Consider the following 13900-nt stretch of genomic DNA (forward strand, 5'->3'; position numbering starts at 1 on the left):
AGAGTATGTAGCCTGCAATTCCTTGCATGATAAAATGTTATCAAAAGTATTTCTGAAAATCATGTTTGTAGGTATTGCTTTATCTATCGTGTCAACATATCTAGTCTTGGACATGACCTCCATAAATGTTTATGCTTTGATTCCACATTCAGTCTGCAGCAGTGCAACAAGTTAACAATGCATTCCTCTACCCATTCCGATTTATTCATTTTGCAGCAGACAAAATTTATTGTAGTGATAGCTGGAACCTGCTGGGTCATATTCATTTCAGAAAGAACTGTGCATAGTGCTTATAAATAGTGTTTGTTTAAACCCAACATCATACAGTCAGATGAGGCCAGTTTGGAGATCAAAGTTTAATTTTAATAAATTTGTTATTGTGCTTTTGTTGTTTGCAGAGCTGGCTAGACAACAATAAGCAGATTTTAAAACAGCTACCTTCTGCAGACACTCCACTGCGCTTTGGAGTCAAGTTCTACATGCCCGATCCCAGCATGTTAGAGGAGGAAATCACAAGGTATAAAACTTTATTACTGTGAAGAATTTACTACAATGACTCAGTGTGCACTATCATGATTGTTTGTATTAGTGTGTTCATATATTAGCATGTTTATATTTGCACTAAAACTTCTGTCTCATATTTATTTGTTTACACTTGCAAATACACTTGGGTACTTCTAAGTGCACAGAAAATCTTTAAAAGGAGCTTTAGAAGTATCAAAGCAAATTTCTCTAAAGTATAAGTGAAGATTTATTTATCCCAGAGGGCAATTTGGTCACTGTATAGTCATTGCTCTTAATACAAAAGAGACTTCTGTTTGTAAAACTGCAACACTTTAGCCCTTGGGCTTGTACTGTTTACAGGGCACATATCTGTGCTTTCTGCATAAGAATAATATGCAGAAAACATGTTATCAGTGATTGTATCTTTTCGTATGAAAGTCACAAATGTGCATAAATGCATATATTTACCTAGCAAACATGCATACATCTACAGATGAAATCTGCTGGAAGACTAATCTCTCTTTAATTATCAGATAACTTTGTACTGTTTCCAATTTAGGTACTTCTTTGCATTGCAAGTTCGTCGAGACTTGCTTTTAGGTGAACTACATTGTAGTGAAAACACTGCAGCTTTGTTGGCATCATACATTGTTCAAGGTACATTTATTGAAGCTTTTTTATGTTTTGAGAATGCTTTGCACATAAGTAGCATGGCTTACAAATTAGCATTGACCATATTAAAGTTTTACAGAAACTATAAGCTTTTTCTCTTGTTTGATAGAACTGTGAATAATAGATGGTCCAAAATATTGCTTCCATTATTGGTTACATTGCAGGAGAGATTGGTGACTTTCTTGTGGATGAATATAGAGACATTTCATATCTTTCTTCATTCAAGTTTGTTCCTCAGCGACAGCAAACAGTTGAGATGCTTCAGAAAGTCATGGAATACCATCGACAGCATGTGTATGTATTATCTTGACACTTTAAAACTTTATTTTTAAAGAATGAAAGCATTGAGACACTAATCGCAGAAATGTTTCAACTCAAGGCAGCACTGATCAATATCTTGCTTAATGCCAAAGGGAGTTCTTTACAATATTAAACAATAATATGACTACCACAAACTTTGAAACTAGATAATGAATAAACCGCTGTTTCAGGTGCTGAAATTTACGAAGTATATTTATATTATCTCTACCTACCAGAATCTGTTTATAACTCTGACTATTTGGGTAGGTCTTTAAGTTTGTGTTTCTGAAATTAAAGATGTTAGCTTTGTGATGGTGCCTGTGTGCAGAGGAGAATCCCCTTCAGAAGCAGACTCCAATCTCCTAGACACTGCTCGCAAAGTGGAGATGTATGGAATCAAATTTCATCCAGCCAAGGTACCTCAACTTCTTTATTCAGTTGGAGGTTTCATATTAACCAGAAAAAAGCATTTCAGGTCAAATAATTATTCTATTATGTTTTTTATAGGACAAACACTACCTGAGTTTTTCTTGCTTTATGAAGATAACTAACTTATGCAAAATGGTTCTTGTGAAGCAGATTTTGTAGGCCAGACAAATAAATTTGCATGAAACATATGCATTGCTGGTACCCTATCAAGGAAACCACAGATTTTCACTTAAGGGATAACATTACATTTATGGTTAACAGTGGTCAACAGTCTGATATGACAACTTCTGTTTGTTAATTACTCTGTAAGTTGCTAACCAGTTCCTGCTTAGCACTTGCACACATATGCTGTATACTGATGACTATGCTTACTTGTAAAAAGATATATTTGATATTTATTGTGAAAGTAATGCAGAGCATGTTGAAGGGAACACTGAAGAATAGAAGACAGCAAAATCAATAGGAATGTCACTCTTCCCTATCATGTTGAAACTATGAAAAGTGTGGCATTTGAACATTTTGATTTTGTAGCTGTTTCGTCTTCTTGATTAGAAAGCTTACTTTGTCAAAAGTGTTTCATTTAAATATGCTATTCTAGCCTATTAATCTTGCTGTGTTTTCGTTAGGCACTGTTTTAAAGACAGCATGAGAAGAAGATAACAAATACACAAAGAGAAAATGTAACAGCATTTTCCAAGATGACCTAGCAGTGACTAATGACATCTCAAGGCAGTCATGTGCCTGGAGACTGCACAAAATCTAAATCTCTTTTTGTGAAACTTAGGGTACTATTGCTCCTCTCATCATTTTATTCTCATTGTCTCATATTGTTTTCAGGACCATGAAGGTGTATCACTTAATCTGGCAGTGGCACACATGGGTGTGTTGGTATTCCAAGGAATGACAAAAATTAATACATTTTCCTGGGCAAAAGTGAGGAAACTCAGCTTTAAGCGCAAAAAATTCCTCATTAAGCTTCACCCAGAAAGCTATGTAAGTACTTGTTATTTTAAACATACATTGTGAGTGTCAGCTTTTGTTATTTAAATGGAATTCTTTATATCCAAAGTCTGTTGTATTTATTTCCCATATTCACAGCTTTTCTTGTGATATTAATGGCTGTGTGGGTATTTTGGGGAAAGTGGGGGAAGGAGTTTAAGCCAGAGAATGTGTGAGAGAGAATGTTTGCATACCTGAGTGAGTGACAGAGAGAAAGGTGTGCACATGTGCGTGCATCGTTGCATGCATGTGTGCAAGCCTGTTCTTTTTGTTGACCATTAGACATTGTCACGTTGTCTCTGGTGTGCAAGACTTTGTGGTAAATTCTCTTAGCTCTATGTTTGCAGCACAATTTTGGATAAAGGTTTATCATCTTGGAAAAATAGTCTTTAGAGATGGCATTTTCTGTCAAGCATTTGCATGTTATAAGCGAGAGATTTTTTTTCTCAACTTTGCATCTGCATCAGATATTTTGCACTTTTCATCCTGAGGTTGTTAGCATTGTCTTTTTTATGTCAGAAATTATAGGTGCTTTTTCTTTTTAAATGTTTTGTAGAGTTTGTACAACAGCACTTCTAAATCATATTGTAAAAAGCTTTTGTTTTTCTGACATTATGTGCTGTATGTTTGTGAATTACTAGTGGGACTTTACAAGAAGTATAAAAATGTAAATGATAACAAGATCTGTACACTTTCCAGTTAAGACTTTTTTATAGAGAGATTTTTCCATCGGAGCAGAATGTAGAATAGTGTTGTATTGATTGCTTTAAAACAATGGAAAAAGTTGCGTATTCTTTCTTCAGGCAGTGCGGAGAAGTGAAGTTTACCAACCCAATCCAGATGCTCCTCAGTGCTTGGTACTTGGCCTTTAACTCTGACCTTTGACCGACAGTGTTTTGCTGATTGTGACCATTTGTCTTGACTTTGATGTTGTGTCATGACATCTCAAGCATGGTGTTTTGTACAGGATGCACCAGTCCAAACAGTTACATCTTTAAGAAGTCCTTGCCCCAGTTAATATCTATTTTAGTTTACAGCATCCAATTAACTCATTCTCTCATGTAGAAATTTGCGTTTTCATAGCCATGTTTTCCCCAGTATGGGATTTGTAGTTACCCTGTAAATGGTCTGTGATGGAAATTAAGTTTGGGATTGTTGTTTGATGTCACATTTCTGTATGACTATGCTCTTATTATTTGCACCTCTGTTCAATAACAATAGAGGTATATTAAAATGCATATATATATAAACACATGACCTTAACCAAAATAATGTCTCAAAGGTACTGGTTATCTTTTAGCTCTTGCCAGCATTATGGTTATTGTTATTCAGTGCATGAGACTTCGCATGACAAACCCACTTTCAGAAAACATAATATAAGTGCATTTCTTCCAAGCATTTTTGATATTAACTTAATCATACTTGTTGCAATCAATAATGTCTGAATCATTCATGTAGGAGGACTGCTGGACAGGACTAAACTGAGACTTTAATTTTTGTGATTATTAATTATTGTGATAGTGCTTTGCATGCATTTGTAAATCCTTTTTGGAAAATACCAACAGTACCTGTGTATGAATGTTACTGTTGACCAAAGTTAAAGTGCTGTTATAGCTTAAGGAAAGTAAGCAAAGCTCATTATCAGACATTAATATAAAAGGTAATGTGTTGCTTTATACTGCCATGGCGAAGAAAAAGCTTTTGTTTATTAAAAACGACCTCTGTAAAGTGTTATATTCAAGTCAACTCTTTTCAACTTACTTTTTTGCCTTCTTAAGCCATGTTTTTGTTGCATATGCTTTTAATAATATACATAGTGATTCATATGAACAGAGTCAAAGCCCTTCACAAAAAAATGAGACATATTAATTACCATTTGCAGGTAATAGACACAAAAATAGCCAGTTCTAGAAAGTAATTATACAATGGTTCCAACATCCTTTGAATAATGCCTTAAAAAAAGAAGTTATGAGATTTTCATCAATTTCGTTTTCAGGGATATTACAAAGACACAGTGGAGTTTTTCTTTGATACACGAGACAGATGCAAATATTTCTGGAAAAAATGCATAGAACACCACAGCTTTTTTCGGTGCCAAACAATAAAAAAAATGCCCCGCAACAAGACGCGCGTCGTCAGTCGAGGATCCTCTTTCAGGTTAGTGTGTTTGGAATACAGCATGACAGCTGAATAATATTTTTCAATCTTTTGAAATATTCTCAGTAGGAGCTGGCTGGTGAACTGGTGTGGAAGTCTGTAAAAAAACAAATGCGTAACATTTCCTGAATAACTTTTAGAAGAAGAGACAAGAAGAAGAATTTATTTCATTAAGTGATATTTCACAATGAGCATGCTTTAATGAGGGCCAGTGCTTTGTGACAGTTGCCTATCACACACTACCAGTCACCACACACACACACTATTGACAACATTTACATTTTGCTATAGATTACATGCACATTTCACTGTAGACTTCACACACATTTCATGCCACTGCTTACACTGCTTTGCATTCCTTTACATTCACTGCTATTTTATTATAGTGGTTAATTGTCAAGTAATTGTTGTTTACCTTCTTTTATGTGGATCTGTTTGAATGAGACTTAGGTGTTATAAAGTGCATAATCATTAAATTCTTTTCCTTTTCTTTACTCATTTTCAAGATTTTTATTGATTCTTTATACTTTTCTTATGTTATTTTAAATGAACAGGTATAGCGGTAGAACTCAGAAGGAGCTGCAAGAATATGTACGAGAAAACATAGTCAAACGACCAATAATAGAAAGGTATGTTTTTTTGCATTTGATCTTTAGTTCTAATATTGATGGCTTCTAGTTCCAGCGTTGTTCCCATTTGCTGTCTAATTTTTGTAGTAATGTTGCAAAACTTCTTTTCACATATTTCATATCTTTTTTGTTTGCATGAATATTGATAAAGAAACATGTTAATGTGTTGACATTCACTCTTTTCAATGTGTTGAAATAAGGTTGAAGATTTTGTTTATTAACACACATGACTTAGATTTGCTATCATTGATGATATTGTTGATAAGTGCATCTTGTATCCTGTAACATACGATAACTTTGCTCTTTTTCTCTTTGGGTCATTTCACTTCTCATCTCTTCAGAGATACACATCAAAAAGATTGTCAAAAGATCCTTTTTGTTTTTCAAGTTGGCTAAAAGGACATTCTGCACCAAATCAGATTTATTTTGAAGTCTGATTCATTTCTAAACAGTCTTTAATACCTGCATGCTAATGCACCCATGCAAGCAAAATAATTAATAAGGACAAAAACAAAAAATGTTTAAAAGTTTCTTAACCTAGTGGTTATCTGACTAGTGAATGTTAAGTGCTTCACCATATCTGTCGATCTAATCCTCTCCTTTTGGCAACTTTACTTTCTGTGATAAATTAGGTACTTATGTCTGCAGGTCTTGAACTAGCAAACTTTGTTTTCCGTGATAAATTAGGTGCTTATTTCTGCTGATCTTCAACTAGCACACACAAACCATTGAGCTACAGAGGTTTCCCTTTGCTTCTTACTGTTTATACATACTGTGAACGTTGATCTACATTCAGTAACTAAATGAACTGTGAACATGGTTGCTGGGAAACAAAGAAAAAGGAGTGGGGATGGTTGCCCCTGTTGTCTTTTCTCAGTTGATATATGTTTTTGACCCTTTTTAGCAGGACCAGTAGCTTCATGACCACCAAAAAATAATAAAAGTAAAGGAGCTTTTAGTGCCCTGTTTCAAAAAGAATTAAAAACTGTTGTTTCCAAATATGAGTAAACTGCTGTATGTAATTGTATTTTCTGCATCCATATGTCCATATATGTCGGTCTGTGCATGTACAGGTCATTGGTTTTGATATCTATTGTTTTGTGGTGAGAGAGAGGCAACATTTGATTAACCCCACTCAGTAGGATATGGCTTGAGTGTGCATGTAATCATATTTATTTGTGTGATACAAGGTGAATTTTTGAGTTGATAACAGTGTATGTATTTTCAGATTATGAAGGAGAACTCTTTAGGGTTATTCACATTATTTCTATAATGGTAGTGACCTTTCATTTCCCCATTCACCCACCCCCCTCAAGTCATTCTTCCCTCCTCCCCTTTACTGCTAAATTCTTCTCCAATTTGCGACTTAAAAACCTGCTTAGCAAAGGAAGGTAGTTTGAAAAGGTTTAGAAAAATACAAATTAATGAGAAAGAATTTGTATTCCCAATAAAATGTAGGATTTGAACAGGCTTGAGGGTGTTGCAATGTGATACAAAACTACCACCTTGATTTCTTCACTATGTGCAGTAATGTACAACTGGAAAAAGTCTGTGCTGGTGAGAGAAAGGCTTATGCAGTCCATGTAATAAGAGCTTTTAAAATTGTGAATTGATTGACTAAGAGTAGGTGCAGTTGCACTTGTGGCTTCATAATTTTCTCTGCTTCAACAAGGCATTGTTAGATCTAGGCCATTCGACTGGCTGACCCAGACTGCCAGATGACCTGTGTCAAACAAATGTAAATTAAATATATTCCCTTGTGAGTGTGAGAACCTGCAATCATGTTTAGTTACACACACACACGTGCATGCACCCAAACATGGGCACCCTGTCACACACACGTGTATGTTCAGAATCCCTATTCCTCTTGTTCAGACGGAGAATGCGGGCAGCCTGCCATTCATGCTGTCTGTACCTGGCGGGGATGGATAGGCCTGGTTTCCATTAAGGTGGTGAAAGGATTAAATGTTCATTGTTTTTGCTTGTCATTGAGATAGAGGGCTTAATGTCTCTTCTCTCCCCCTTTTTTTTTTTACCTTCAAATAATATCAGCATTAGAAATAGCACAGTTGAGCATTGAAAGAAACCAGTAGTTCATTTGCCTTTGAAGTGAATGATATTTTCATTAAAATAACAGTTTTTGTCCAATAAAAATATCACTCGTGCAGTTGTATATATGGATGTAGGTTAACCTCTCTTAACCTTTGGGTGTATGTTTGTGGTGCATGCATGTAAGTGCTGCTGTTTCCCAATCATAAAATGCAAGGGGATTTCCGAGTCAAAATTGTTGGTTGTTGGTGTTATCTAGTTCCCTGCAGAAAACTATTGGGATTCTTATTGACCACAAGCTTTAAAAAAACCACACATGCACACACAAAGGCCATTGTGTTTTTCCCCTGATGTCTTGCTTTTATACATTTAACATTATTCCCTGACATTTGAAAACATACAGTGATGAAAATAAGCTTGCATGTCTGTTTGTTACATTCATGTTGCCATTTTCGATTTTCACAATACCAAATAATTTACATTTTCCTACTCATTTCACAACTGTTATTTGTGTTATTTAGAGCACTGTTACCTGACTACATACATTTCTGTGTGATCAGAAACGCGTGTGTGTGTGTGTGTGAGAGAGAGAGGAAGTGGGGATGGAGTAAGAGTAATTTGAACGAAGTAGATAAAGAATGAGAGACTGAGAAAGAAAAAGTAAGAGAATGAGAGAAAAAATTGCATTGCTCCGCAGTGTTTCTATTTTATTCTTTATTAATGTAATTTTTTGTTCACTTATGTTATTCTTGTCATCTTCCCCCAAACTAGGTCTTGCTCATATATAAAACTAAAGTAGATCTGAGAATGACTTAATGGTGATAAATTAAAACCAGGCATTATTTCCAACCCATTGCAATGCTATATAGGTGTTTGCATTTTATTGTTAAAGACCCATCAGGGTGATAATTTATTTCAAGTTAATTAGTGTTGTTCCAGCATTGATGTGTATGAAAAGAATTCAAAGAAAAACACCAACTTGTATAGATGAAGAGAACTCCTTATCCCTTTTAGAGTTGGGGAAACGACAACATCAAGAGGAGATGGGAACTGCCTTAATGGGAAAAAACTGATCCAAGATATATGCACTCTCTCTGCACTCCCCTTCGATCAAATGCTTATGTGACTAACTTTATTTTCTTTTATCTGGTAGTGAACTAATCTCATTAAAAAATAAGTCTCATTTTGGTGAGTCTTTAAGAGTTTTTGCAGATATGCTGGTTGCAGCATCTAGCAGGTCAACCAGTCACAGAAAACTGGATTTAACATAGCACTCAAGCGCCATTGTGTCCCTCTTAAAAGTCCATATAGCTAAGGGGGAAAATGATGTATTTGTGGGGTTTTTTTTCATCTGAAGCCTAAGTCTTGTTGGGCAGCTCATATTGCTGGACCTGCACTAGGTCAATGATGTTACAAGTATGCTCAGCAAGTTGATATCCTTGAAATAGCCATTGATTCTTCCCTCGAGATAATATTAGATATTTGCATAGCACTCATAATTTCACCATAATTATCACTTGGACTTCTCCAGTGAATCTCTCTCATCACACGCTGTGCAAGCACACACATATTTGTGAGGCATGTTAGAAGTTGGCATGAGAGAAGTAAGAGAGAGCAGATGAGTGCATTAGTTAATAAGAACTTGCATGCTTGCAACATTGTCTGCAATTAATTCTATGTACGGTGTGGAGGTAGTAAAATTGAACAACTACTCTGTGTGTAGAAAGAACTAAATTATTGGTAGCTGGTGAAAGGAGAGTTCATACTGTCATCTCATGTTCACTGTTATCACTTTTCGTTTGTAGTTTTTGCGTGTTGCAGTATATTACTGTCTTACATTTCATCCTGTTTTTGTTTTAAATTTCTGTCATTCATGCTTTCAAGGGCTAACAAAAAGTAAGTTCTGAAGCCAGTAAGATTTTTTTTCTTTTAAAATTATTTTGTTTTCATAATGTCTTGCCTTCAGTCATGTTACCTTTTGTGTTCACTTATTTACTCATGTTCCTGATTCCCATCAGTATTTCCTTGGCTCCATCTTTGCTGTCATACTGGAGGCTTTACATGTGAACTTAAGATGGCATTTAGGAACTATGGCAAGGATATGTGTAAGCAATTGTGACAAAACCAGTTCACACTCACATACAAATCCTGCTTTATTCTCTTGTCAGTCACAGCTAACTTGGCCAAACTATGGCTGGTTAGTAGCTGTGTTCATGGTTTTTGCTGCATGTCTTAAGATTTTGCACATGTAGAGATGATCACCCTCAAAGTTGTTAACACTTGAAATATTTTGTCTGTGTGCTTAAGGTCTGTCAGTGGCCGCATCTCCAGCCGCAGCACAAGTGTTACACCAAAAATTTCTGCAAAGCCTTCTGTGCACAACTCCTCAGATTTACACAACTCCACAGCATCAAGTGGCTCCCACATCTTGGAGACTTCATCCTCTGGGCTTCCTCCAATACCTCCAACAAGACTGGAGACTGCTGAGATCCATTCCGATTCCTCCATGTCAGGAAGTCGTTCACTTGGATCTCCACGTCTTGAACATGGACTGTCAGCAGATTCTGAAGGAGGAGAATTCATCAACCAGCCTGTGGATACTGCTGCAGTTGATGCTCGGCTGCCTCACTCCGACTCACCAGGTGCTGACTCAGATTTTGATAAGTTTGATGATATTCCTCTTTCTCTTTCTGACTCACAGCCCACTCTTGACTCTGTTTACGTTGATCAAAAGCCTGACTTTTCTGATTCACGTTTTTGTCACCAAGTGGCAGCCATTTGTGATGAGGACGTGAATGATGCTGATGTTGATGATGATGATGATGACGATAACAGAGTTCATAGGTTGTCTAACAACAAGTTGTCAGCCAATCAAAATGCAAATAACATTAAAGTGTCAGAACATATTGAACCATCTAATGCTGAGAACAGGATGGCAGGGAGTGAAGATGTGTGTGGCAGCAGGGTAGAGGAGTTAGCCGTAATTACTGACTCAAGCAATCAGACTGGTGTGGTAAGTCCAACAGGTGTGAGGAACATGGAAGAGGTCATGAGAAACATTGAAAAAAAAGGTAAGATTGTTACAAATGGTAGTGTTATCATTGATGTTCCATGCACAGACAGAACAGGTGTTACTGCTCAGGTGTGCTCTTCGTCATCTTCAGACGTCATCGTTGGGCAGCAGATGCCACTCCCATCACCACCACCACCCCCACAACCATCATCAGAAGTAGCAAGTGCAATATGTAACAGCAATCCATCTGTGTCAGTAACCCAGGCAGAGGTTCACACTGTACAGAGATCAGAAGTCAGTGGTCTGCGAGAAGCTCAGAAGAGCTCTGATTTGGAGACAACTCTTAGCAATACAACAGGCACTGTTTCTCATGTGGGGAGTGCTCCAGCCATCCAGACCAGAACACCAGTGGTAGTAAATGCTGATCTCATTGAGGATATCCCGTATGTTCTGCACCGTAGATCTTACATTGCAGCAGCTGATGAAAAGAAAGAGGAGGCTGCAGTGTCTCCTGCAGCGGATGGACCTTCAACCCGTCGCTCACGCAGCAAAAGCCCAAGAGTGCGGATGCTGCAGGAGGAGGGTGTTGGTGGGGAAAGTGCGCAGAGAGCCTACAAAGACAGGTCCCCATCGCTGACTCGCAGATTTGAGCTTGTACATTATAATAAACTCCCAGCCCGTGATAGCTACTCTTCTGTGGATGATACAACTAGTCCATCATCTGAACTAGACATCCTGAAGCAAATGGAGATGAAGAGTCCACAGTCTGGATCAGAGCAGCCAGTTGAGGCATCATGGGAGAAAGTGGGTGTAGATGTTAATGAATGTATCAGAACAGGCAGACAGATATCTGCCAGTGATGATGTTTGTATTTCTCAACAGCCAGTTGTAGAGAGTTTTGATGGAGATAAAAAAATGGTTAATATCAAGGTGGAGAGGGACTCAAAAGAGGAAATGGATGTTCTTCCGCTGTTGCCACCACAACCACCAATTCATATACCACCACAAACACCACCTCATATGCCACCTCCGCCACCAGTTCCTATGCCACCACAAACACAGCATCATATACCACCACAAACACATCATATGTCACCACAAACACCACCTCATATGCCACCTCCACCACCAGTTCCTATACCACCACAAACACAGCATATGTCACCACAAACACCACGTCATATGCCACCTCCACCACCAGTTCCTATGCCACCACAAACACAGCATCATATACCACCACAAACACATCCTATGTCACCACAACCACCACCTTATATGCCACCATCACGACCTCTTATGGCACCACCACCACCACCACCTCCTATAGTACCACAAACACCACCTCGTATGCCACAGCCACCACCTCGACCTCCCAATCCAACAGCTGAAGCAGAACCCCCACCAATGACTCCAATTTTGACAACAATCAGCACAAACACTGTGACTGTTACAAAGCCACTTGTTTCTCCCAAGCCACAGAAACCTCCTGTCATGCCTAAAACATTTCGCAAACCACCTGTTGCACCCAAGACCATGTCATCACTTAAACGAGACACCTCCCCAGGGACTGTGACATCAGTCACATCACTGAATGCACAACTACCACTGCCTCCTCCACCTCTGGTGACAGCAGTTGGTGTAACAATGGATCAGGAAGATTTCCCCCCACCGCCATGTGATTTGCTATTGCCACCTCCCTTGGGAGATAGTGATGTTGGTGGCATTGAAGAATCTGATTTAGATGCCTTTCCACCTCCTCCTTCAGAACTTCTCATGGAGTTGTCTCCCCAGTCGTCATTCATTATGTCATCAGAGTGCCCAGCAACTATGCCTTCCCCTCCGCCTGACACAATTGTTGCATCATTAGGTAGCTGTCAGTCCGCTGGACAGTGTCAGTGGCAAGAAGATCAGAGCACCAAATGCAATTCTGCACCCAACACTTGCACAGCTTTTAAAGTTCCAGCCACAGCAATAAACCCCTCAACAACTAGCCATAGAAAGGAAGAAATGAAAGACCAGCATATTAAACCAGGGTCAAATGATCAACCAAAGCCTACATTGCCAGATGACAATGACTCCCAGCTGCCTTTTGATTCGCATTCTGCAGCTGCAGCACTAATATATAGTGACACCGAAAGCCCTCCTTGTCAAGCTGAGCCAGTACTATCAGTGTTGACTTTTTCAACCTTCAGACCTGATCAATCTGAGGCTGAGACAGCTATTACCATGTTATCAACAGTAACAGCTGTGATGGGTGTTCCCACAACACTTGTAACAGACGACAGTGGAAACAGCTGCAAAGACCCACATAAACGTTGGTCATTGGAGAGGGTTGAAGAGGAACCTTCAGCAGAAGGTGGTGGACAAAAAGAAAAAATTGCTGCAAAGGCTGAGCCCAAGCGTGTCAGCTGGCATGAGGATACAGAAAGTACTCATAGTTTCCACAGTGATGTTAGCATGACAGTTATGCCTAGTCCTTTGGATGAAGGCCCATCATCCAGTCTTGGGGGCAGTTCTCACCCTGATGACATTGATTCAGGTGATATTCTGGAGACACTGGAGAATCTTCGGCATCAGGGTTCAGAAAGTGACATCACCTACTCAGGAAGCTCTGGGTCATCCTCCGACGAGGGTGATGTGGTCGATCACGGCACAGCAAAAGAAGTGTACCTGCAGTATGCAGCATCCAAGTGTTTGGCTGAAACAGGAAAGTTCAACACTATAGACTCTGGCATGGGCGAGATGAGTGAGGGTACCATGACAACAAATGCAAGTCACAATCGTGACACTTCCCCACTAGACACGCTCGAACGGCTGGAGTCTTTAGAAGGCAGCTTTGTAAGTGATGTTGGAAAAAGCAGCGTAATTGTTGAGGACTTTCCTCCCCCTCCCCTCTTTCTGCAGTGTGCAGGGAGCAGTAATTCATCTCTCTCCTCAGGGGAAATGACTGCGGGGGCGGTGGTGATAACTGGTGAAAAACGCCCTAGCGTAGACCCCTTGTTGAGCCTGGAGGGGCAAGACTTTGCAGACATTACCTACACAACAAGTGAAAGTGAGAGTGACTTTGATGAGGCCACCTACCTGCCAAAGAGGCAGCACCAAGTACCGGAAGTGGCCTTTGGTGATGGTGTGGGTGGTGGGACAGCTC

At 38.8% G+C, this 13900-nt stretch overlaps 1 protein-coding gene across 2 annotated transcripts in view; it reads left to right on the top strand.

Moving 5' to 3' along the window:
* Positions 1-13900, top strand: part of LOC112555675 (FERM, ARHGEF and pleckstrin domain-containing protein 2-like) — a 55454-nt gene that overhangs the window by 13239 nt on the left and 28315 nt on the right. Inside the window, exons 4-12 of one of the 2 annotated variants that reach the window (XM_025224147.1) lie at positions 399-517; positions 1064-1161; positions 1341-1470; positions 1805-1892; positions 2743-2898; positions 3708-3761; positions 4901-5061; positions 5616-5690; positions 10047-10381. In XM_025224147.1, coding sequence (XP_025079932.1) covers positions 399-517; positions 1064-1161; positions 1341-1470; positions 1805-1892; positions 2743-2898; positions 3708-3761; positions 4901-5061; positions 5616-5690; positions 10047-10381 — 1216 coding nt within the window. The remainder of the gene's footprint in view (positions 1-398; positions 518-1063; positions 1162-1340; positions 1471-1804; positions 1893-2742; positions 2899-3707; positions 3762-4900; positions 5062-5615; positions 5691-10046; positions 10382-13900) is intronic. The other variant, XM_025224148.1, reaches the window with a different exon arrangement.

Source organism: Pomacea canaliculata, linkage group LG14, assembly GCF_003073045.1.
Source record: "Pomacea canaliculata isolate SZHN2017 linkage group LG14, ASM307304v1, whole genome shotgun sequence".
In the NCBI taxonomy this organism is placed as follows: domain Eukaryota; kingdom Metazoa; phylum Mollusca; class Gastropoda; order Architaenioglossa; family Ampullariidae; genus Pomacea; species Pomacea canaliculata.